This window comes from Myxine glutinosa, chromosome 5 (assembly GCF_964187855.1).
Source record: "Myxine glutinosa chromosome 5, kmMyxGlut1.1, whole genome shotgun sequence".
In the NCBI taxonomy this organism is placed as follows: domain Eukaryota; kingdom Metazoa; phylum Chordata; class Myxini; order Myxiniformes; family Myxinidae; genus Myxine; species Myxine glutinosa.
The window spans coordinates 101,327,715-101,354,512 of NC_136265.1; the positions used below are offsets into that span (position 1 = coordinate 101,327,715).

General features: G+C 46.4%; 2 protein-coding genes across 3 annotated transcripts in view; both read left to right on the forward strand.

Annotated features, from left to right (window-relative positions):
• LOC137416384 (uncharacterized) overlaps positions 1-26,798 on the forward strand; it is a 253,620-nt gene that overhangs the window by 137,952 nt on the left and 88,870 nt on the right. The window contains exons 5-6 of one of the 2 annotated variants that reach the window (XM_078778400.1): positions 5,467-5,640; positions 24,139-24,312. In XM_078778400.1, coding sequence (XP_078634526.1) covers positions 5,467-5,640; positions 24,139-24,312 — 348 coding nt within the window. The remainder of the gene's footprint in view (positions 1-5,466; positions 5,641-24,138; positions 24,313-26,798) is intronic. The other variant, XM_078778401.1, reaches the window with a different exon arrangement.
• Positions 5,703-6,787, forward strand: LOC144892048 (uncharacterized). The gene has a single exon (XM_078777203.1). The coding sequence runs from the start codon at positions 5,703-5,705 to the stop codon at positions 6,591-6,593; it is 891 nt and encodes a 296-aa protein (XP_078633329.1). The 3' UTR covers positions 6,594-6,787.

A 26,798-nucleotide genomic window follows, 5' to 3' on the forward strand; every position in this document is an offset into this window, starting at 1 on the left:
ACTGGAAGTTTGGGATGATTACACCTCACCACCACGTAATTCAAAACACCTCACCACCACGAAATTGAAGACACCTCACAGCCATAAAACACGTAATAAAAACACTTCACAGCCATAAAACACGTAATAAAAACACTTCACAGCCATAAAACGCAATAAAAACACCTCACAGCCATAAAACACGAAATAAAAACACCTCACAGCCATAAAACACGTAATAAAAACACCTCACCACCACGAAATTAAAAACACATCACAGCCATAAAACACGTAATAAAAACACCTCACGGCCACAAAATTAAAAACACCTCACCACCACGTCATTTAAAAACACCTCACCACCAAGTAATTCAAAACACCTCACCACCATGTCATTTAAAAACACCTCACCACCAAGTAATTCAAAACACCTCACCACCACGTAATTCAAAACACCTCACCACCACGTAATTCAAAACACCTCACCACCACATAATTCAAAATACCTCACCACCACGTGATTCAAAACCACCACAACGTTATTAAAAACACTTCACAACCACGGAAACAAAAGTTTGAGGGAGTCATTAAGTGACAACACAGACACTGCCCAGATGTGTGGATATATAGATAAATGACTGTACCCGAGTTGCTGTTTTGTCATTGTTTAAACCAATCATAATTCAAACAATTTGTTTTGCACAAATGTATTTGTAATATATGTGATATCATATTTTATAAACAATTGAAGTTGAAAACTTACTTTGAAAAAAAAAAAGTTTCCCCCAAAAAATTCTAGAAAAATAATAAAAAATCGAAAATTTTTCTTAAAAAATACCCTTTGAACATACCGACGGGAGAGATATGTGCATACCAGAAGTTTGGTACAATTTCACAAAAGTTTGAGAAAGCAGTTCAGTGACAACACAGCACAGGACAACACAGGACAACACAACACAGGACAGACACTGCACAGACATATATATATATATATATATATATATATATATATATATATATATATATATATATATATATATTGTTGCGTTTGTAGGGGATAGACAATGATTACCTAAGAAACATGTAGAATGTATAAATTAGTGTTCTCTGACTCGCGTATAAGAAGAATCACCTCGATGTACTATAAGTAGGGATCCGGTAGACTGTGTGTTCGGATTAAGGTGCATCTTCTTCCCCATTACGAGGAGTGGGATATGTTAAATAGCGCAGGGATTATGGGTAATTTATCCCTTATATGTCGTTACCTCTGCAAGTTATTTCCTATGTCCCTTTTGGAACCAAGGGGGGTTGACTCAGCCGGTCATCCTTCAGAGGTCGGCAAATTGAGTACCAGCTCACTGGTAACTCACTCACTCACCGGACACACCTCTGTGTGTCCCAAGAGGCGACTAACAGGGTTGGCGGCAGGAAGGGCATCCGGCCGTAAAACATTGCTTCAAAAAGGGGACCACAGTGCCCAAATAAGGCCAACCCCCGCCGTGCGGGGAAAAATGGCCTCGAAAGGCGTTTCCTTATCCAGCTGTAGTACCTCCGTCGGGTCAATCCATTCCCTGTTGTTTTTTGGGAAATAAACCCACATTTTAAAGGGCCCAAGGTTCTCTTGTGTCTTTAGCGAACACCATCGCACCAAATCCACTAGTAGTGGAGTGGCTAATGGAAATGATCGTGACACGCTGGCCCACAGCACTAAATTTGGCACAGTTATACTTTGGGACCATACAAACTTTTGAGAGGGGGCTGCCCGATTTTAGAGGCCCAGGTCAAGGTCAGGTCAAGGTCAAAGGTCAAATTATGTGTTGGTCATTTTTGCATCGGTGTTTTTGACGTACATCGATACGCTGAGGGAGGATACTGGATTGGCCAGTACAGAGGAGGTCGCGGCCTGCATGACCTATGCTTCACAATTTCCGCGACAGAGACACAGTCCTGTGCATGGCAGTCCTGCGTTCCTGCACGTGCAATTCTTTGAACAAGTGGGTGTCGCCTTACATCCGCACTTGAGTAGTTCTCTACAACTAAGAGCAGCAGCTGACAGGGTTGTCCAGGTTGGACGCCACCCGGTATCTGCTTTGGTCCACCCAAAGCCATCTGGATTTGGTGCAGCTAGGATGGGCTTCAGACTTTCTCTCCAAATGCTGGCTTGGTACAGGCATCGATTTACATGCTTGGAGCAGTGCGTTCTGAGTTGGAGGAAGCTTCTCCATCATCTTCACTCTCCTTGGGAATAGCTCCTGTCGAAGGTCATTCACATTGACATGTGGGGTTGTGTTGTCGTACCTGATACAGGTAAACCGCTCGATCACATTGAATGCTGGAGATGTAATCACCTGTGGAACAAACGCAGTCAGGGACGTAATGGTGAATCCTTCTGTGGCTGTCGGGTAAGCTTTCCATGCCTTCCAAGCTGACTTTTTGCCTTTACCACTGAATTGGGATGTTACATCAGAGCCAGAGAATGCATGGAAAAATGGCAGAGCACGAGTTTTGTCTTCCCAAAGTTCCTGGCAGATTGAGTTGACATGGTAATAGCGGAAGTGTTTACCAGTACCAAAGCCAACCCATAGTTGCATACCTGGATGGTGCTGCACAAGATCATGAAACATTCCCACCAGAATCACAATCACGTCTGTGTCTACGGTTCTGATGAGAACAGTAGTCGCCCCTTCCCTTAGGGCATCGTACACATGAAGACATATTCTACTCTCTGCTTCTTCGTGATCACTCTCTCCCATTGTGATGTTAGCCTGATTCGATTGGACTCGTGGACCAGATGTAATGTAAACCTGTTTCGTAAGCGGATAGTCGTGTTTGACTACGTCCTCCGTCAGCAGTGCGAAAAGCTCCTCCTTGTTGGTAGGACCCTGTAGAAAGCCAGCGAAGTTACTTGGTAACTTCGTATTGCGGGATACCTTTCTACGTAATCCTTTCCCTCGTTTCTCTCGAGTTGTGGCTTTGAGGCCGTCACCTGGTGGAACTTCCCATAATAGTAATGGATTCATTGACTAAATATGTTGGTTATGTGACTAAGACCAAGTTTTTTTAGGTTATATATAAGCTGGATATTGCAAAAACATGACAGACACATAATTTGACCTTTGACCTTGACCTGGGCCTCTAAAATCGGGCAGCCCCCTCTCAAAAGTTTTGTATGGTCCTAAAGTAGAACTGTGCCAAATTTAGTCCTTTGGGCCAGTGTGTCACGATATCACTTAAATTTGGGCTTTAGCCACCCCACTATAGTTTGATGTGTCCAAGTGAGTAACAACCAGTTGGTCCATCTGGCCAGTAGTCCGTCCATGTTAACACACTAGCACATGACCACATGAAAAAAAAAAAAAAAATTGGCCTTTTTCTGGGATTTGGCTATTAAAAATTTTTCCCATTCCCTGCAGGATCCTCTCAGAAATCCACCTATTGGTGACAAGAATAAGCCAATTAGATTTTGGTTAAGGTTCGCATGCAGATTCTGCTTATCTGGGGTGACAAAGCATAAACTGTTCAGCCTGGCTTTTGAATGCACTCAATTGAGTGCCCTTCACTTTAAAAGCAGTTTGTTTCATGCGCATTAGTAAAAGCTGTCAATTGAGAAGGACAAACACGTGACTTGTCATTGATAATTGGATGGATTTATCCCCAAGTATGAATATTGTGACGGCCACCAGGGTCATGTCGAGCTGTCATGTCTGCTGTCACGCCAAGTTACAGCGAGCCCCTTGAACTAAGCAAACACAGAAGAGGTTATAAGGCAAGCTTTTTCGATTTAGCAGAAATGGAGCTTTCGGCCTGATTTTAACATTCCCAGCTCAGTGCGTGTGCGCCTAAATAGGCCTATCGTATGCCTCCTTTGGTTGGTAGGCTTGTCCCGGCCCAGCCAGCATACACTATGATTAGTCAACCACTTGTCCCAGGGTTCCCGGTCTAATTGCCGTTTACCTGGGGGTCATGTGATTTTCTTTTGGCCAGGGAACGTGGCTTCGGTTATGCACGGCTCTTGTCTTCAGATGTTAATTGGATGCAGCCGAGCACCTGCCGGTGCACACCGGATGTAGACGACAACCAATTAGTAGGGAAAGTAAAGTCTCTCCGGCTAACACTCGGTGCGGACAGTGTGAGACCAATGGAGGATAGGACAGGCACAGAGAGATCGGAAAGAACAGTTCAACAATCGCTTTATTTACAATGTGAATGCGGGGCGTGTGTGTGTGTGTGTGTGTGTGTGTGTGTGTGTGTGTGTGTGTGTGTGTGTGTGTGTGTGTGTGTGTGTGTGTGTGTGTGTGTGTGTGTGTGTGTGTGTGTGTGTGTGTGTGTGTGTGTGTGTGTGTGTGTGTGTGTGTGTGTGTGTGTGTGTGTGTGTGTGTGTCAGCTCTATTACTAGCCTAAGGCCAAGTATGAAAGAAAAAGTGTCTCATATCGCCGCTTTGTGGGGCGGAGCTTTGATGCAGATCAAAAGAGACTCCAGCCGTGGTTAATGGTATTTGCGGTGCGCCCATTGGTGTATGCCCGATTAATTCAGGGTTGGCACAGCTCACGTGAGACTCAAGTCACGAAAATGCTCCTCATTCCCTCCATACGTGGCATGCACGGGAGCACCATAATTAACATTGGGCTGGCGTCTAAACTGTCCTTTCCGAGCGTAAACGGGCACCGGAAGCCGAATTGCCTCCACAAGTAACCGGAGCGTCAGGGCTACTAATGGCCGATTAGCGCACATTTGCTTTTTGTGCTGATGTCTAAAGACTGAGGATGAAGTGACCCATCTCGGCTGCATCGTGCTTTCTTTCCCATTGATCGTGGGTGAAGCTGTGATAGATGTGGCATTATGGGTGAGCTGTGGGTGAGGCGGCGTCGTGGTTGTGGTTCGTACTTTGGTTTTAAGGGGTCGGGGTTTGAGCAATGGAGAGCATGTGCAGTGAGCTTGTTTTAATGTTTTTGTAGTTGTGTGAGGAATATAGCCTTTGTAGGAAAAGTGTGGCATAGATCATAATGGTGTGACAGTTTGGTTTTAGCATGCAATTTGAATTGGGTTTTGGCACAATTTTTGCAAATTAGCTGGCACCATCGCCACGCAACACAAGTTACAGAGCTCGCATGGAGCTCGTTGCTATTTCTAATGAAATGCTGAGAAAAAGGGGAAAAGCATAGCTAATCCCAATAAACCCACTACACTAAAGGTGAGGACTATCTGAATGATCACAAATTAAATAACTAACTCGGGACCTTTATAGTGGTTGCCATTGCCTGGAATGGGTGACAGCTTCACTGAACGGTCAAAATATAAATGGAAAAAATGAACCTTTTGAACAGTACTGTACACTTATTTACATCAATGATATGTTGTTGTTTTTTCTGGAGTATAACAAATACATACATACACGTACAACATGGGTATGTTTGTCACATTGATGTTTTGAGTATTGAACAGAATGTGATATGTTTTTTACAGGTCATATGATGTTATGTTTGCAGGTGAATCCACTCGATCTACAACGGAGACTGCACCTACTTTTACGAACTGCACACACACATGCCCGCAGGACTTGCCACATGAAACAAAGAAGAGGCCTTTTTACAAACAACCCAAACCGAATGAGGAAATGTTTGCAGAGAATAATTTTCACACGGCTCACAATGGAAAGAAAGGTGAACGTCCACACCAATGCACACATTGTGGAAAATCTTTCAGTTATCCATCCACCCTTAAAATGCACTTGAGAATTCACAATGGTGAACGCCCGTACAAATGCTCAATTTGTGGAAAATCTTATAAACGATCAACCAACCTAAAAGCGCACATGAGAATTCACACTGGAGAACGCCCATACAAATGCCCAAGTTGTGGAAAATCTTTTACTCAGAGATCCACCTGTCAAACGCACATGAAAATTCACAATGGTGAACGCTCGTACAAATGCACAAGTTGTGGAAAATCTTTTACTCAGAGATCCACCTTTAAAACGCACATGAAAATTCACAATGGTGAACGCTCGTACAAATGCACAAGTTGTGGAAAATCTTTCAGTTATCCATCCACCCTTAAAGTACACTTGAGAATTCACAATGGTGAACGCCCATACAAATGTACAATTTGTGGAAAATCTTATAAACGATCAAGCAACATAAAAGCGCACATGAGAATTCACACTGGAGAACGCCCATACAAATGCACAATTTGTGGGAAATCCTTTATTTGGTTATCCATCTTTAAAATACACATGATGATTCACAATGACGAACCTCCATACACATGCACAAATTGTGGAAAATGTTTTTATTGGCCATCCACCCTCAAAACACACATGAGAATTCACAGTGGTGAACGCTCGTACAAAGGCACAATTTGTGGAAAATCTTTTCGTCAATCATCCAACCTTAAAGCACACATGATAATTCACAGTGGTGAACACCCATATAAATGCACAATTTGTGGAAAATCTTTCAATCAATCATCCACCCTTAAAGCACACTTGGCAATTCATAATGATGAACGCCCATACAAATGCACAATTTGTGGAAAATCCTTCAATCAACCATCCAACCTTAAAAGGCACAAGAAAATACACGATGGAGAACGTTCAAACAAATGCACAATTTGAGGAGAATCAGTCAATTTGAGTCGTTTGAGAATTATTATTATTTTTTTATTTTTTTATTTTTTTGTATACAAGATCGAGGCTCGTGAAAGAGCGAACATTAATCACACAGAAAGACAAACAGACACACAAATCAAATAACATCGGGAGCGGTAGACAAGATGGGGAGAGAGGGGGAAGGACACAAACACAACATTTGAGAGCAGGGACCGAGAGACATGGAGACATCGAGAGAACTGTGGGAGGGAGAGGGCTTTGGGGGGGAGGCATGGGAAAGGGGGGCATGGGAAGGGGGGTGGGAGAGGTATAAAACATATGGACACTGCCAAGACTTCCAGGAAAGAAGTTGGAATTTCAAACAAGGTGGATCTGGGGTGAATTAGTGGGGGTAGAAAAGATCAAGGTTTTGGATGGGGGAAGATAAGAGATTGTGGTGAACAGCTGTTTTGAAGACCTGGAGGGAGGAGTGTGATTGAAGTGAGTGTGGGAGTTTGTTCCAGAGGCGGGAGAAAAGAGGAATGAAAGAGTGAAGGTGAGCAGAGAGCCGAGATTTCGGCAGTTTAACCATCAGAGGGTGGCTGGCAGATCTTGTGCGACCTGTAGGAATATTTGGGGGACAGAGCACGGAGAGAGCTGGGGGAGCAAGGCCGGAGAGGAGTCGGTAGAAGACAGAAAGACCACCTACCTGCCTGCGGTGAGTGAGTGAAAGGCCCTCAGAGATAGCTTCATCGCGGGAGATTCCAATGATTCTGAAAGCTTTGGATTCAACAGCGTGAAGCCGAGCCAGGTGTGAGGCAGGAGCACCAGCCCATAGGGGAGAACACTATTCCATTGAGCTGCGGATGAAAGCCTTGTATGTGGTGAGGAGCTCAGGTGTGCCTAGGAAGGACTTCGCACGACGGAGGATGCCCAGTCGGCGACTGGCTTTGGAGGCCAGCTTGGAAATGTGGTTTTCCCAAGAAAGATCATGGCAGATGGTGAGACCCAAAAGCTTGAGCGACAGAACTTCTTGGAGAGGATTGTTGAGAAAGTAGATGGGAGGGTTGTGCAGTCGATCTTTTCGGAGAGACATAGTAAGAGTGTGAGATTTGTCAGGATTGAAAGACATGTTCCACATGTTTGACCAGTCTGTGATTTTGTCCAGGTCTTCAGAGAGTGAGGAGGCTGCAGACTGCCGATCTGAGGGAAGAGGAATGGAGCGGCAGAGAGTGGAGTCATCAGCAAAGAGATACAGAGGATTTTCCAGAGAGTCGGAGAGATCATTGATAAAGACCAGAAAAAGCACAGGGCCCAGCACACTGCCTTGGGGAACTCCAGCCTGAACGTGAAGGGGAGATGATAGAAATCCATTCAGGGCCACACATTGACTACGACCAGAGAGGAAGTCCGCAAGCCATGCATGGAGATTTCCATGGATACCATAGGAGGAGAGTTTGGTGAGCAGAGCTGGGTGCCAGACCGTATCGAAGGCACATGATATGTCAAGGGAGACAGCTCTGATTTCCTGTTTGGCATTGAGGACCTCCATCCATTGTTGAGACAGCAGAAGCAGCATGTCCAGAGTAGAGTGACCTGGTCTGAAACCAAATTGATGATCAGAGATCAAGCCATTGGAGAAGAGGAAAGATTTCATATCCGAAGCAATGATGGATTCCATGACTTTGCTGATAATTGGGAGCAGGCTGATTGGTCTGTAGTTGCAAGGATCTGTTTTTGCACCTTTTTTGTGTAAAGCGGTAATGTTTGCTGATTTCCAGGATGCTGGCAGATGACCTTGAGCAAAGGATAGGGTGAAAAGAACAGAGAGAGGGTGAGATAGAGCGGCAGAGCAGGATTTTAGGACCCGTGGGCTGATGCCATCTGGTCCAGTTGCAGAATCAGAGTCGAGGTTTGACAAAAACTCCTCCACCTTGTCAGGAGAGAAGGTCACAGAGTCCAGGAGCAGTTTGGTTCGACTGGGAAAGGTGGGAACAGAGAGAGATGGGTTTGGGACTAAGGATTTTGAGGCAAACACAGAGTTGAGGCATTCGGCTTTCTCACGTGCGATGTCAACTGTGTGGCCATTTGACGTAAGGGAGGGGATGGAGGGGGAACAAACACCAGAAACGGATTTGACCAGACGCCACCAGGATTTGGAGGAAGGAGACAGGTTTGAGAGTTCATTCTTGAGTGAGGAGAGATAGTGCTTCCTGGCACTCCTGAGGGTAGACACACACTTGTTCCGAGCTTGGTGGAAGGAACTGAGATTTCCTTCAGTTGGATTAGCCTTCCAAGAGGCAAAGGCAAGTTGTTTCAGGGCAACTGCCTCACCACAAGATTCAGTGTACCATGGACGGGAGGAAGGGTAAGACAACTGAAGGCGAGATGGGATAAATCTGTGCATGAGAGAGATCAGTTTGCTTTGGAAGAATTCCCAGGAAGAATTGATGTCAGAGGCAGTGGAGATGGGAGACCAATCCAGACGATTGATGGCTGCTTGAAGACCGTCCCAGTCGGCCTGAGTGAAATGCCAGACTCGTCGACGCTGAGGAGGCTCTCTGAGAATGGCCAGAGAGATGTCCACTTTGACAAGCACATGATCAGAAGAACTGATTGGAGCAGAAGAAGAGCAGCAGACATTGGCAGGGAAGTTAGTCATAACCAAGTCTAGAAGAGAAGATACTCCATTGGCTGAGATCCGGGTCGGGAAATTGACAGATTGTGTCAATCCCAGTGAGTCACAGAAGTCCTTTGCTGAGGTGCCATGACTGGTGAGAGAGGAACCCACACCCAACCAGGTGGCATGATGACAATTGAAGTCACCACATATGAGGAAGAGAGAGTTGCGATGAGTGGATAGAAGTTGGTCCATGTTGTCAGACAGTGAAATGTAGATGGAGTCATCACTGTTTGGGGGACGGTACAGAACACATATGAACAAAAGGTGGGAGCGGAGAGGAAGACGTAGCCAGAGGTACTCCTGGGGGTGAGGAGGAGAGAGGGCAGTGCAAGGAGAGTGAGGAAGAGAGTTTTTGATAAAGATAGCCACCCCACCACCAGGCCGAGGCTCAGGTCTATCATACCGGAGGAGGGAGTAACCAGGAAGAGATATTAAGGAATCAGAGACATCTTGAAGGAGGAAAGTCTCTGTTAAGCAGATCAAGTCTGGATTGTCAGAAGCAACCTGTATGGAGAGATCAGTCAGGTTTGAGCGAAGGCCCCGGATGTTTGAGGTCCATACCGTTAATGAAGAGAGAGGGGGAGCATCGGGTACAGGACAGGGGAGGGGAGGAGTAGGGTAAGATGAAGGATGAGAGGGGGAGGTAGGGAGAGCAGTTGTTAGTGTGTCAGCGATTGCAGAAGAGTTCCAAGAAAGGGAAGGATGAGGAGGATGAAAGGTTTGAAGGTGAAGGGATGAGGCACAGAGAGGGGTTGTTTGAGGGGGGGCAGAGGAAAGAAGAAGGTTGGGGGGGGGGTGGAGGTATGAGATAGAAGGGAGACTAAGTGGGGAGGAGGCAGCTTTGAGGAGGAGGGGGGAGGAGGGAGAATTGGAGAGGAATGGTATGGGGGGGAGATTTGAATGGGAGGGGCTGGGGGGGAGTTTTGAAGGGGAGGAGTGAGGGGGGAGTTTAGGAGGGGAAGGGCAAGGGGGGAGTTCAGGAGTGGAAGGGCAAGAGGGGAGTTTAGAAAGTGGATGATTAATGAAAGACGAACATTGAAAACAAATTGGGTTTGTTGTGATTTTCAAGTTAGCAATCCGGTTCAGAATGATGGAGGAGGGATGGAATGAATGTGAATTTAGACCATGTAGTGAGGGAGACGTATAAGATATTGAATTTCTTTTTTTTGAGGTGGAATGAGTTGGAGAGGAAATTGAGAAAAGCCTTTTAAATAGGAAGAAAAACAGCGTGTTGTAAAATACCACTGAGTAAAACACTGAAGGGGAAAGGTTATACATATTTAAATAATATTTAAACAGAACCGTGAACAATCTTATGTGCACAAAAATACCAACGGGGGGAGAGCCGAGAGGGACCACCACGAGTCACGTGAAGGGCAAGAGAAAGTCGTTTTGAGATTGAGAAATTCACATTGAGAAAGTCGTTTGAGAAAGTACATTTGAGAATTCACAATGGAGAATGCCCATAAAAATGTATCTTGTATGAAAAGCTTTTTATTCATTCCTCGAACTTGAAAACATACCATAATTCACAATGGGGAGAAATAATATTGCAAAGAAATTCTCACACAAATGAAAAATCTGTGGCAAGAAAGTCATGATGCAGTGAAAATGATGACAGAAGATTTTTCACAATTTTTGTATTTGTACTCACATTGTCTGTTTGGAAACCACAAACAAACTATGTATAACAACATCATCTCAGACATGAACCGATTGCTTAACCTCACATTTTCCTTTGTGTGGTCAGTGTTGGGATTAGCATACACACAAACGTACCGTCATGCAGTCATACACACGTGCACACATGCATACATGCATACATACATACATACATACATACATACATACATACCACACTCCATAGATTATGTTGATTGGCACAACTCTGCCGAGTGCAATCAGTGACCCCTAACCAGAAGCCAGAATCCTGTGCGGGAAAGCCCCGTGATTGACTGCAACCAAAGATTTCACAATAATGATGAACCCTCTTTTGTGGAGGGCACGCTTTAGAACTCAGACTTTCCAAGAAGTGAAAATGGGACACATATCCCATCAATTGAAAAATATTTTCAACAAGATATTGAATTTTCATGAAAATGCCTGTTTGAATAAAGTGACTTCTTGCAGCCATGGCCACATTAATTTCATTAAATAAGAGTAAAATGTATAAAAGAGTCACTGGGTATGTCAGTTGATATCAGTTTCACGATTCAGCACCAGACTTTAGTTTGATTACTGATAGAACAAATCTGTTCACAGCTGTCACTCTGATGCACTGTCAGCAAAGAGGGGTGCATTTCAAAATATGCTGTCGCTTTTGATTTTAGGTTATGGATGTTGAATGTGCCATGATACTGGAGAAGAAATTCAATTCCTCACCAAGTGAAAATGAAGCATTTATTACTCATCGCATGTAGAGAGCAGACTGTAACAGCACACCAGGTCTCCTCTCTGAACTTTAGGTCCAGATTAAAGCTTTATATAAGAAAACATGAAAGCGAGAAAGGAGGGTGAGCAAAACATCTGGTCTCAGTCAATTACTGTGTGTTTGACAGGTATAGATATGGATTTGTAGAGGCTCGCTTTTAGAGAGAGAAAATATATACAATCAAGGCCTTTGGTGATGGTCAAGCAGAGTTCATCCAATCAGAAGGATTCAAAAGCAAATTTTATGACTAAGAGTGTGGCAAAGGTGAAATAAATCAGGCATTCCTATCTGAGCTCGCATTCCTTTGGAAGCAGAGCTGGTTTTCTTCAAGGCCTTAGGCTTTTAGCAAGGCAGTGTGCTCTGCCAGCCAGACATCATGTCTTTATCCTAGAATTATTTAATAGAAGTGACCCACCATTTTATATATATATATATATATATACAGTGTGGCCCCGTTATAACGCGTTCGTTGAGGTCCATAAAATGTCATCGCGAAAAAAGCTGGGTCGCGCTAAATCGGGGTTCAAGAAAATCAGCATTCAAACTGACCCAATGTTGACCTAACATCCTAAAACATCCTAAAACAACAAATAAAAACATTCAAGAATATTAGCAATCATCATTTACAGTTTATTTCTTAAAAAAGTGATCGAGTGTTCCTTGCTTGAACGTAGCATGTCGCTGGCTGCGAGCGAAATCTAGAAAGCTTCTGAGTTGGAGGATTTTTATGTGGTCCACCTCCTGGGTCTCCAGCCAACGGAGGCTAGCCTCGAGGTGCTCAATGGCTTCAGACACTCTTGGGGGTGGGGGTGGAGGCTCTTCATTATCATCTTCTTGTGGCTCGAGAACCGGTACACTTGCCTCCGCCGGTTACGTTACGTTAGGAACGATCTTGGCATCCGTCAGGTGCTCATATGTTGGGCATTCGTCGTCGGCAGAGTGCCACTGGTGTAGCTCTTCTTTGCTCCATTCAGACATTGGAAGGCCTTCTGCGCGAGCTTGAACAAACCACTGGTACAGGGAGTCATCGAGGCTGACATCTTTGGCTGTCTTCAGGCGTTTGGCTTTTAGTCCTGCTCCTTCAACTTTACAAAGTGACGCACGTAACTTTTCTTCTCGAGATTTCCAGCCATGAAGTGTTGATTCCGGTATCCCGAGGTCTCGTGCAACTTGAGTTTGACTTTTCGTCTTGATCGCGTCAAGTGCGTGAAGCTTATCTTTCACAGAAAAATATTTTCTTTTTCTAGTAGTTTGTTCCATTTCCGGAAGAAATTCCGGAAAGAGCAAAAAAAAAAAAGGTCCAATGACTCGGGTCCATAAGCGACTCATCGCATTAGATCCGAAATCGCGTTGAATTGGGGCGTGTAAAATCGGGGTTTCACTGTATATATATATATATATAACCAGGGACACACGGTTAACACTGGGGACCACGGAAGACTGAACGGCTTTAATGGAGGCGACGACCAAATACGGGTTTTACTATCACCCGCGGGAGGAAGAAGTGAAGAAGAAGCGGAAGCGCTTACCTGGAGAGGGAACAAACTCAAACGGACACGGGTTTAACAAGGAATGGAAAGTAATGCAAGGGTTTATTTTAAATAAAGGTCGGGACAGGGAAACGCGATGATAAATGTAATAATGATCCTAAATCGGGATCCCGCACACCTCACTTCAGAAACGAACAAAGGACTGAATTAATAAAATAAATGTCTCGTTGTGTACTTGTGAAATGTTGTGCGTCTTATCTTTGTCTGTCGTCGTGTCCACCGTCCAACGCGGCTCCAAGCTCCGTCGCGAAGAAACCCTTTGTCTGCTCGCTCGCACGCTTCGCCAGGCCTAGATGCGACTCGCTCCGCGGCACACCACGAGGTCCCTCGCTCCAGTACCGACAGCACCGGATCCCGCCCCAAGCACCATGATGAACCGTCACCCAGCACGAAGCACGAAGGTCCTGCACGCAAGAAGGAAGAGCCAATGAAGACCAGGGACAAGAAGAGCAAGAGCTTCAAGCACAGAGATCTCCAATACGAAGGGGTCCAGCGCGCAGAGTCCAAGAGAGAGAGAGAGAGAGAGAGAGAGAGAGAGTCGTGCAGTGTGCCCCTTTGTAACCTTCCCTCTGACGTCAGTCTTGGCGCGCCACCAATCAGGGCCTTGTAGCTTCCCGCCGTTTGCCGAACCTCGTCGCGCCTTCCGCGCTGATTGGTTCCAGGTTCGCGCCTTCCACGCCAACCAATCACAGTCCTCCTGGGCGTGGTTACAACTCGTCTCACACGATGTTGCTAGGCCAGCTGGTGGTGCGGCTGGCGTCGGCCATCCGGCATTGCCCCGATCTGGCTTCCTGCTGGTCTTCCAAGGTCATTGTAAGGGAAAGGGACTAATTAATGTGTGCACTAAGGACCTATCTAAGTGTTTATATGTGTGTGTTGCCATAAGCGACAAATGAATGATTACCAGGTCTAACACACAGGGGTGTTATCTTATTCCCTACAACTATTTAACACCCGAACATCCTTGTATGTTCACAGGTATACACTTCCCTGACAAACCGCCTAAAACACAGAACTTATTACAGGGTAGATTCCCTATCGCGACAGTCGAAGCATGTTACCTATACAGATCTACCTGGCTCTAGATATTCCTTTACCCCCCAGACATAGCCCCCCCACCCCCCTGGAACCGTAGCTCCTGCTCGGTTCACTGCAGGCGCTACCATTCCAGTCTTAACACTGACTGTCTCACACTTAACCTATGAAATAAATCAGGAGGGCTGTGGGAAGTGAGCCGGAACTACTTACCTATCCTCCTTAACAAGCTAATCCCCTTAACAATCATGCAAATATGTACAGTGATCTTAATTGGTCGTTCCTGCGGAGGGAGGAAACAAACAACACGCAAAATCTACCTTAATCACAAAACTTAGCCAAGCTTACAAAAATTCAGACCTCCAATAAACATTTGTACATACCCCAGTCTAAAGACCGCATCCCCCAGTGGATGCCACAAGACGCAACCTTACCTGTGGGGCCATCCCAATGCACCCCTAAATTTCCGTGGGCCCTGTCCTGGTGTTACAGGTGAGTGACATGGCTCGGTGGATTTCGCCCTCATTCATTCGACACAACCCCTTAACCACTCATACTTATTCCAAAACTCATCACTACACAAAATCATAACCAAGCACGTATTTCACCCCCCCCCCCCTCCCCCCCTGCAGGACCATGGCATTGATGTCATATACAGGTGTGCATTTCTCAACTAGGCAGCGGGCAGGTACCGCACAAGTAAGATGGCGGGGGCGCTTCAGGCTGTGGTGCCCACAGTCCCAAACACAAGTCAACCGACTTACAAGTTCATTGCCCCCCCCCCCCCCTTACCTCTTGGCCCAGTGACAGCCGAACAGCCCTTTCTGCCATTACCCCGCCGGTGAGGGTCTCCACACACCAGGCTACGTTGCCTCCTGCTTCAGCGCAGCTACACGGGTCGCCCGGAGTCTCCCTTACCCCACGGCGCCCAACCAGACCCTCCACCGACGAGCTCCAATTTCCAGACACCACTGGCTGCCAGGGGTAATTGCCGCAGAGGGGGGCCGCAGGCATCGCTCCTCAGAGCTTGATCTGTACCTGCGGACACACATACCTTCCCCACCCTCAAGATCCCAAAACACATTTCCTCCCCCACTGCCATTCAATTCTCAACACAATTCCATAGATGGTACAAAAGATTTTGCCATGGCCTGCCTCATGTGAAATCCCCGGTTCACATTTTACCATTACACATTTTCAAAACACAATAATTCACTCGTACATTATCTCCAACCTCACGACCACATAGAAACACATAACCACAACACAAAAACAAACGCCACCCACAAGACTCTGTGGCACACATTCCATCCCCCTCACCGGCCGTGTCATCCCTCGCACCCGCCTCCCAACTCCAAATTACACGTCCCCAATTTAACAAGCAATTTAACAAGCCTGGGACAGTAAACATCAAGGCCTTACCACTACCTTGATGTACAGGTAACTACGGTTGGTCAGGTCCAAAGTGCCATCCACCCACAAAATCCCAAAATTTATCATTGGGCCAATCAAATTTTTCCAAATTACACTTTTATCCCCACTATACTGGCAGGTATGTGGGTCCGCATCCAACGGTGATTATCTTTACACAACTACCTGTGGCCACGACAGCTCCGCACCTCTACCGTGCAAGGGTCAACGGGACAAGGTGAGCAGTCAAAACGCCAACATGGCCCATGAGTGTCCACAAGGGTGCGACCCACCATCCATCCTTCGGCCCCACCTGCGAGGAACACAGCTGCACTAGCCCCAGCTGGCCAATGTGGTAAGCACCTGCTACCAACACCGCCATTCCCAAGGCCTCGGACCTGGGGGGGGCACCGTCGCAGTGCGTGGCATCCCAACAGCCACATCCCCTGCACCTCCACATCTTCCCCCAGTCTGACCACATGCAGCCCCCAGTGCCCACCCACACTTGACCACACCAAGGTCCAGTCAACAGCCAAGCTCCACCAGGAGACCCACCCAGAAGACATGGTCTACACACCTCGGACACCCATAGCACCACGTTGACCCGCAACTACACAACTTCATCCCCATAACCCCGCGTCCCAAATATTGGCGCAATCGCCCCCGCAACCAGTTGAAGGCTGTGTCCTGCTAACCTATCAATTTTATCACAGCCTCCAACACTTTGGTCGACACACCTGGATCAATAATGGTGTCACTGTGCAGTGCCCACCATGGCATTTCAAAATTCACCCCTAAATTTGCATCTAACCCTCAGATTACGCATGCCAAACCTTTTTCACATTTTACGAAACTCACCAAAGAAAGATGCTTTGCCATACACATGCCAGCCGAGCATGGCCCATATGCTCGGCATGTTACAAATTCCCATTCAACACTCCCATGGCTCTCTTCCCAAGCCGAGAGTCCACAAATCATAACAGAACATCTGCGGAAGGTCACTCTCACACCATCACGTTCCACAGATGCCCCAAAGGTTGTCCGGCAGGCTATCTCCATCCCTGTCCATGCGGTTCGACCCGCGTCCATAGACCAACACAGCATGTCAGGTCACCACATGCTGGCTGTCCCAGAGTCTCAGGTAGAGGGTGCCAGGCCGCATGCCCGGGTGGTCACTACATCAGGCCCAAGTTGGCCGTCCATGGTGCCACCACCAAAGCGCGATCCACAACACCTCCACCTAGTGGTCCTCAATATTTTCCATCCCAGGCTTGTGAGGAACCACCTCGGACCCCCTGGAGGTCTCAACCCCCACCAGGGTCCAGTGACCCTGCCGGCCCGAGCCACACGCTCGGGCGGCGCCCCGACGGACAAGGGACGCCACACTCCACCAGACCTCCCGTGGGGCCCAGGTCGTACCACGACACCCATGGCTGGACCCCACGTCCAAATCTTGCCAGCCCAGCCCCCCAGCTGGCTGGCATTCCCAAATTTTTAAAGGGGCAAATTTTCCCCGAGGCTATCCCCAATGACCTCTCCTGGTCCAAATCCCGCAGCCCGGGGACCAACTCTCCCCATGGCTGCTCCAAATCCAACTCCCATTTTTTTATATTTTAGATTCTCTTTTTAAAATTTTGGCCCCAGGTGTCCAATCGCCACAGTTGCAGGTAACAACCCCCTCAAGTTGTTCTGCCCCTCCCTGCATCTGGTCCAAATTCCCTACCGGGACCAAATCGTCTGAGGCTCGATCTCCCGACTCTCCAAGGTCCAAATCCAGCCCGGAGCCAACACACTCCCCCAACTGGTCATGCAATTTTGGAGCCTCCGTTACCCAATCAGTGTGCATGGTGAGGGTCCCTTCGGTCACTTCAACCACCTCCTCGGACCGACTCACCTCATCCCCGAAGCTCCTTTGGGCCTGGTCAAACCTCACCTCCATGGGACTGTCCCAGGTCCCCAGCCGCTGTCACATGCTCATCATTCACATTCCCAATCAGTTCTGGCCCCATCAGGTCGTCCCCAATAAATACCCGGTCCGGCTCCATTACCCGGACCCCCCCCCCCCCCCCCCATTGTTATCCCCTGTTGCACTGCACAACCGCCCTTGTGCTGCACTACTCCAAATTCATCCCCCTGTTGATGTGTTGGGGCATCCACCTAGCCCCGATAACCCTCCAGGCCAGCATGTAACAAAAATTTCCCATTTACCTCCAAACATGCAGTCTCCCCATCTACCTGTGGGCACTCCAGATTCATCTGTTGACACTCCCCATCTACCTGTAGGCATTCCCTATTCACCTCTTCACATGCTGCAATCAAATTTTCCCCATTTAAATTTCTACCTTCCCTTCCTTCCCACTGTGATTCCAATTTTGCCATTCCCGGCTCCTGAGCCCCGTGCGAGTCATTCCTTTGTTCTTTCTTTATCTCATTCGTTTGCTCACATGGGGTTTTCGTTTCTATCATCTGCGCATCCAATCTTTCATTACATCCCCTTATTATCCCCCTCAATTCATTCCTTTGGGACTCCATTTTTTCTAATCGCTCACTCTGAGCGTCCATTTTATTTTCCAACTCATCCTTCATTTCCCGCATAAATTGCATTAAAGCCTGGGTATCGATCGGGACCACCTTGATAGCGGGGGTAGCTCCATCGCTATGCTCACCTCCCCCATCTACATCTGACTCGCTCCCAATGCTTCCCGCATCTTCCATCCTTCTTTCTTCCATATTGCCCACCTCCTCCATCCGTTAAGAAGAGGTCGCTTTCCCGCGTGGATTTTACAACAGGAATAAAATTTAACTCCGTCAGTGTCTCGTAAACCCAATCGACGATACAATTTATCGCCTCGGACTACGAAAATTTTTCATCCAAATGTCGGGCGTGATGTACGCCCGACCGTGTCGGTCTCGCCACAGACAAAAAAAATTTGTCCGACGGACCCAGATCCTCACTCCTGACACCAGTTGTGCGAATCCCTCAAGGTTAACACCAGGGACCGCGGAAGACCAAATGGCTTTAATGGAGGCGACGACCAAATACGGATTTTGCTATCAACCACGGGAGGAAGAAGTAAAGAAGAAGAAGAAGAAGCGGAAGCGCTTACCTGGAGAGGGAACGAACTCAAACGGACACGGGTTTAACAAGGAATGGAAAGTAATGCAAGGGTTTATTTTAAATAAAGGTCGGGACAGGGAAATGCGATGATAAATCGAATAATGATCCTAATAGTCCAGGAGCCAGAATCTGCTCAAAATGGTTTCGTGCAACACCCACTACACAGTTGGTTTGTCACTTCCAGGTGATTGGGGGTCATCTATAGAACAAATCCAGCCCTGATGTACAGTTGAATTGTGGCAGCAACAATAAATGGCAGCCACTTTTCTATGAGGGGGGTGGTGTCCGAGGCGTAAATCTGAGATTTTGACGGATTTCATTTATTTATTTTTTCTCTTAGCCCCTACAGGCAAGATACATCCAATTTTGTTGTGAAAGTTTCATTCATGAGTATGAGACATCTATATGTGTATGTTATAAAATAGTTTTATATTTCACGTCATAGCTGTTCATATAATTATGCACAGAAAGTGTCACAACTGGGAGATATTATCCCACCGACAGAGGATACTGTCCGTGCTTGTGAACGGTTCATATGCTCCCTGTACACAACAGCTCAGGCAGCAGGTGACACGGCGGACGAAATCAGATATTGGATGTTCTGCCAGAAAAGGCAGAAGAGTGAATGCCTACCACCAACATCTGACAGTATTAGGCAACACATTTATCGAGCTAACTATCAGTCATTCATCTGGAAGAAGTCATTGCTCCCCAACCAAGCACTACCAAAGCCAGATGGTAATGGATGGAACATCGAAGATGGAACTCTCCAGCCCACCCTCATGACCAAAGACCCTGCTCCAGTTGGACTAGTTGAGCTGACCGTGTGCAAGTGTAAAGTGTCTGCATGTCAACGCAGCCACGTATGTGCCTGCAAGAACAATAACATGCCATGCACAGAAGCCTGCACTTGCATGGGAGGTGAACAATGCAAAAACCCAAACAAAGAACCGACCACAAGCGACTCAGAAGATGATGATGAGGAAGAGTAATGATGACATTTTCGTGATTTAACACCACTACAAGGATGATTCAGTAGCAAAATATGTGTTTATTTTAATAATACAACAAATAACAGTATTGTAATGTTCAGTGAATGACTATGGTTATGATACGCAGACAGATTTGACCTGGTGAGATATTTTTGCTGAGATTACTTGTGGACTGTTGGTCATAACAGGAGTGGGGTTGATGAAGGGGAAATTAAATCTATATTTTTCTGACTTTACTTAAGGATTGTCCAATTTTGTTTCTTGAAAAGATCATAAAGATATATCATATTACAACCATAACCGCATTTGAACAACAAAAAGATGATATTGCATAATTACAGTCGAAAAGCAAAAACTACATATTTCAGCGATTTTGTGTGTTTTGGGTATAATACAAGGTATAATAAATAAATAAAAATTTAATCAAACTTGAACAGCACAACGAAAATCCCCTCATACTTCCCACTATCCTTTTAATTATAATGTTGAAGAATCCCTATTGGAAGAGCTGAAAAAATAAAAATACAAAAAAAAAATTCCTCAATTTCGAGCTTTACGCTACCCCTTTATAGAAAAGTGGCTGCCATTTATTGTTGCTGCCACAATTTAACTGTACAAAAGGGCTGGATTTGTTCTGCAGATGTATCCCAAGCACCCTGAAATGACAAACAAACTGTGTAGTGGGTGTTGCACAAAACTCATTTTCTAGGCCTCTCTTGAAAACTGGCTCCTGGACTATATGTGCAATGCCTTTGTTGTGCTCCTGCGTCCAAATCAGTCGATTTTAAGAGAGAGAGAGAGAGAGAGAGAGAAGAGAAGAGAAGAGAAGAAAAAAAAGAAAGAAAGAAAGAAGAAAGAGAAAAGAAAGAAAGAAAGAGAAAAGAAAGAAAGAAAGAACTTGTGAGGAGACAGCTTGGCTTAATGTGCGAGATGAGAGAATTCTTAATATGTAAGTGTGGCATTTGGCTTCGCACTAATGAATGCGCCCTGTAAAGGCACGGAATCACTCGCTCGCACAGCAATCACTCGCAAGCTTCATCCCACAGTTCCAGCACCGACCTGCCTTTCTTGGGATACCGCCGACCAGATACTGTTCGGTCAGGTCAATCTTTTGAAACTGCCACTGGTAACATGTAATGCAGTGCTACCTGCCGCATGGTAGGGTTGTTGGCTACAAAACCTTCACCCCTCACTGGCTTTGCTGGTGGGGAGGGTGATTGTGACAACTTGCCAGGACAAAAAACAACACCTGGCAAAGGGCTGATGACCTCTCAAAGAGAGCCAACGGCCATCCAGTAAGGAGATGGCATATCCTAAAAAAGGAACCTATCCGGCTTGGGCTTGTTCAAGTCATACCAAAGACTTTTAAAATGTACATGCTACTTCCTTGCATGAGAAGGACAGAGCAAGGACAATCCCAATTGGTTGGCATCCATGGGGAGGAGGAAATTCCTCTTGAGGAAATGCGGGTACGGGGAGAAAAGCGGCGCCATTGTTATTACGTCTCTGGTACCCAGAGTATCCCGGGAAGTGACGGCACTTTCCTCAAGCTCAGTGGCTGTTAAGTGTGTGTGTGTGTGTGTGTGTGTGTTTGTGTGTGTGTGTGTCAGCTCTATTACTAGCCTTCGGCCAAGTATTAAACAAAAAGTGTCTCATATCGCCGCTTTGTGGGGCGGAGCTTTGATGCAGATCAAAAGAGACTCCAGCCGTGATTAACGGTATTTGCGGTGCGCCCATTGGTGTATGCCCGATTAATTCAGGGTTGGCACAGCTCACTTGAGACTCAAGTCACGAAAATGCTCCTCATTCCCTCCATGCGGGGCATGCACGGGAGCACCGTAATTAACATTGGGCTGGCGTCTAAACTGTGCTTTCCGAGCGTGTACGGGCACCGGAAGCCGAATTGCCTCCACAAGTAACCGGAGCGTCAGGACTACTACTGGCCGATTAGCGCACGTTTGCTTTTTGTGCTGATGAGGTCTAAAGACTGAGGATGAAGTGACCCATCTCGGCCACATCGTGCCTTCTTTCCCATTGATCGTGGGTGAAGCTGTGATAGAGGTGGCATTATGGGTGAGCTGTGGGTGAGGCGGCGTCGTGGTTGTGGGTCTTACTTTGGTTTTGAGGCGTCGTGGTTTGAGCAATGGAGAGCATGCACAGTGAGCTTGTGCCATATTCAAATAATGTGAAGTGTGAATAAAAGTGTTTTAATGTTTTCACCCCTCAGCCCAAATTAGGCTAAGGGGTGAAGTGCTGTGCTAAGGGGACGCCCGGTAGAAACCACCGTCACTTTTTTCTGAAGAAAATAATTAAATGTAGGAGGCAAAGTGCAAAGGTTAAAGAGCAAATGACAACATCGATCTCACCACCAATATAAGGCCTCAGTGCCATCACCATCCTTGTAGACACAAAAACGCTCGTTTGGGTTCATTTGGCGTCCGGGCGTCCGTCAACTTTTGGTTTCCGTCAATTTCGAGCAGAACGGCTTGTCCGATTAAATCCATGTTTGCATTTTGTGTTGGGGTTGAGTAGAGGAAGGTGTCTTTCGAAAATGGGCGTGCTGCGATTTTCAATATGGCCGCCACATCAGCCATCTTGAAATTGGTTTCCGTCAATTTCGAGCAGAACGGCTTGTCCGATTAAATCCATGTTTGCAGTGTGTGTTGGGGTTGAGTAGAGGAAGGTGGCTTTCGAAAATGGGCACGCTGCGATTTTCAATATGGTCGCCATGGCAGCCATCTTGAAATTGGTTTCCGTCAATTTCGAGCAGAACGGCTTGTCCGATTAAATTCATGTTTGCATTGTGTGTTGGGGTTGAGCAGAGGAAGGTGTCTTTCGAAAATGGGCGCGCTGCGATTTTCAATATGGCCGCCACATCAGCCATCTTGAAATTGATTTCCGTCAATTTCGAGCAGAACGGCTTGTCCGATTAAATCCATGCTTGCAGTGTGTGTTGGGGTTGAGTAGAGGAAGGTGTCTTTCGAAAATGGGCGCGCTGCGATTTTCAATATGGCCGCCACGGCAGCCATCTTGAAATTGGTTTCCGTCAATTTCGAGCAGAACGGTTTGTCCGATTAAATCCATGTTTGCAGTGTGTATTGGGGTTGAATAGAGGAAGGTGTCTTTCGAAAATGGGCACACTGCGATTTTCAATATGGTCGCCATGGCAGCCATCTTGAAATTGGTTTCCGTCAATTTCAAGCAGAACGGCTTGTCCGATTAAAACCATTTTTGCAGTGTGTGTTGGGGTTGAGTCGAGGAAGGCGTCTCTCGAAAATGGGCGCGCTGCGATTTTCAATATGGCCGCCACATCAGCCATCTTGAAATTGGTTTCCGTCAATTTCGAGCAGAACGGCTTGTCCGATTAAATCCATGTTTGCATTGTGTGTTGGGGTTGAGTAGAGGAAGGTTCCTTTCGAAAATGGGCGTGCTGCAATTTTCAATATGGCCGCCACGGCAGCCATCTTGAAATTGGTTTCCGTCAATTTTGATAAATCCATTTGTGCAGTGTGTGTTGGGGTTGAGTAGAGGAAGGTTCTTTTCGAAAATGGGCGCGCTGCGATTTTCAATATGGCCGCCACGGTAGCCATGTTGAAATTGGTTTCTGTCAATTTCGAGCAGAATGGCTTGTCCGATTAAATCCATGTTTGCAGTGTGTGTTGTGGTTGAGTAGAGGAAGGTGCCTTTTCGAAAATGGGCACGCTGCGATTTTCAATATGGCCTCCATGGCAGCCATTTTGAAATTGGTTTCCACCATGCATGGGCTGAGGGATTACGCCCACTTTGCGGTGCTATTTATTGTAGTTGTTCGAGGACTTTAGCCTTTGTCGGAAGAGTGTTGCGTAGATCATAATGGTGTGACAGTTTGGTTTTAGCACGCAATTTGAATTGGGTTTTGGCGCAATTTTTGCAAATTAGCTGGCACGATCGCCACGCAGCACAAGTTACAGACCTCGAATGGAGCTCGTTGCTATTTCAAATGAGATGTTGAGAAAAAGGGGAAAACCATAGCTAATCCCAATAAACCCACTACACTAAAGGTGAGGACTATCTGAATGATCACTAATTAAATAACTAACTCGGGACCTTGAGGGTGGTTGCCATTGCCTGGAATGGGTGACGGCTTCACTGAATGGTCGACGGCCTCACTGAATGGTCAATATATAAATGGAAAAAAGAACCTTTTGAACAGTACTGTGCACGTATTTACATCAATGATAGGTTTTTATTTTTCTGGAGTATAACAAATACATACGTACACGTACAACATGGGTATGTTTGTCACAATGATGTTTTGAGTATTGAACCGAATGTGATATGTTTTTTACCGGTCATATGATGTTATGTTTGCAGGTGAATCCACTCAATCTACAAGGGAGACTGCACCAACTATTATGAACTGCACACACACACGCCCGCAGGACTCGTCACATGAAACAAAGAAGAGGACTTTTTACAAACAACCCAAACCGAATGAGGAAATGTTTGCAGGGAATAATTTTTACAAAGCTCACGATGGAAAGAAAGGTGAACGTCCACACAAATGCTCACGTTGTGGAAAATCTTTCAATTATCCATCCGCCCTTAAAGAACACTTGAGAATTCACAATGAGGAACGCCCATACAAATGCACAATTTGTGGAAAATCTTATAAACGATCAACCAACCTAAAAGCACACATGAGAATTCACACTGGAGAACGCCCATACAATTGCCCAAGTTGTGGAAAATCTTTTATTCGAAGATCCACCCGTAAATCGCACATGAAAATTCACAATGGTGAACGCTCGTACAAATGCACAAGTTGCGGAAAATCTTTCAATCAACCATGCAACCTTAAAGCACACATGAGAATTCACAATGGTGAACGCCCATACAAATGCACAATTTGTGGAAAATCTTTTATTCAATCCTCCCTCCTTAAAGCACACGTGAGAATTCACAGTGATGAACGCCCATACAATTGCACAATTTGTGGAAAATCCTTCAATCAACCATCCAACCTTAAAAGGCACAAGAAAATACACGATGGAGAATGTTCAAACAAATGCACAATTTGAGGAGAATCAGTCAATTTGAGTCGTTCACTTGTGCAACCTCAAAGTACATTTGAGAATTCGCAATGGAGAACGCCCATAAAAATGTATCTTGTATGAAAAGCTTTTTATTCAGTCCTCGAACTTGAAAACATACTGTTATGTCGGTGGGGGTAGTGATATGTAGTGCCAGATAGATCTGTGTATGTAACGTGCTTCGTCTGTCGCGGTAAGGAATCCGACTTGTAATAAGTTTCATGTCTCGGCGTTTTGTCGGGTAAGAGTATATCTGTGGACATACCAGGATGTTCGAGTGATAAGTAGCGTTGGGATTAAAGAGTAGCGCCCCTGTGTGTCTCACCTGGTCAGCCAAACCTTTGTCCCTTATGGCAATGCACACCTGTAGACACCATAGATCGGTCCCTAGCGCAACACTAAATGATTCCCTTCCCCTGACATAACTTTGGAAGGAAACCAGGCCGGGTCACCGCCGATGATGGCCGCTGCCAATTACACCTCCGACATGCCTAACCACATTGAGTGCCACGCGCTATCACCACGCTACACGCTACGTGCTATCACCACGCTACAGGCTACGAGCTATCGCCACGCAACGGTCCTGTGATTGGTCGGCGCGCTGGGCGCGAACCTCCAGCCAACGAGTGCGAGAGGCGCGAAGCTGGAAGGTTCGGTGGAAGTCGCTGGTTGGTAGCGCGCCAAGGCTGACGTCACCGAAAAGGTTATTTAAGGGAGCGCCCCGAACACCATTGGCTCTTGGTGTTTGGACATCATTCTCTCTTGCAGTCTTACACCATTTGAGTTGGTCTGGAGAGTCTCTTGCGGTCCGTGCTCCTTTTTTTGCGCAGCTGGCCTTTTTGGACATCCGGCGCTTCGTCTTGCGCAGCCCGAGTTGGGTTGTCATGGCCCGAGTGGAGTTCGCTTGCTTTTTGCACGTTTGCTTCGGGAGAGCTGACTGGGATGTGGTAGGCCGATCGTGTGGACAGATCGACCTCGCTTGGAGCCGCTAGCCTGCGTTGGACGCGCGGTGCTTTTCCTGCTGTGGGACCTCGTGGTGCTTGGAGCGGTGCTTGTGCTTGGAGCGGTGCTTGGTGCTTTGGAGCTTGGTGCACGGACCTCGTGAGCGGCGGGGGGCTTGGAGCGGGGCCTGGTGCGGTGGCGCGCGAGCGGGGCCGTGTTACACTGCAAGACGACAAGACCAGATAAGACTGCACACTACATTACCCATTAACCCCCAAACATAATGAAAGTTTTTCTTTTGGTGATTCTTGTCCCTCATTTGTATTTGAGGTCTGTGTGTGTGGGGACGTCCCGATTAGGAATTGGGTTTATCGTCGCGTTTCCCTGTCCCGATTCTTATTGTGAATAAATCCTTGTATTATTTTGCTGCACATACTTGAACGCAGTTTCCCGTGTGATTGATTCAATAGGTACGGCTGCAGGGCTCTCGCGCCCCCTCCATCCCGCACACTTTTGTGTAGCTTTTTGGTTCCGGAGTCCGCCATTGAATTTTCGCCTCAGGGGTTAAGGCCTTTGCGGCTTCCGTGACCGTCTGATGTTAATCAAAGATGGCCGCGCGACAATACCATAATTCACAATGGGGAGAAATAATATTGCAAAGAAATTCTCACACAAATGAAAAATCTGTGGAATGAAAGTCATGATGTAGTGAAAATGATGACAGAAGATTTTTCACAATTTTTGCATTTGTATTTACATTGTCTTTGTTTGGAAACCACAAATAACTCCATGTATAACAACATAATCTCAGACATGAACCAATTGCTTAACCTCACCATTGTGTGGTTCGTGTTTGGGTTAGGGTACATACATAAGTAGAATCATACACACATGCATACACACGTAGCTCACGTGAGACAAGTCACGAAAATGCTCATCATTCCCTCCATATGAGGCATGCACGGGAGTGCCGTAATTAACATTGGGCTGGCATCTTAA

Coding starts and splice junctions, on each gene's coding strand:
- LOC144892048 (XM_078777203.1), top strand. CDS start 5,703: ATGCACTTGAGAATTCACAATGGTGAACGCCCGTACAAATGCTCAATT.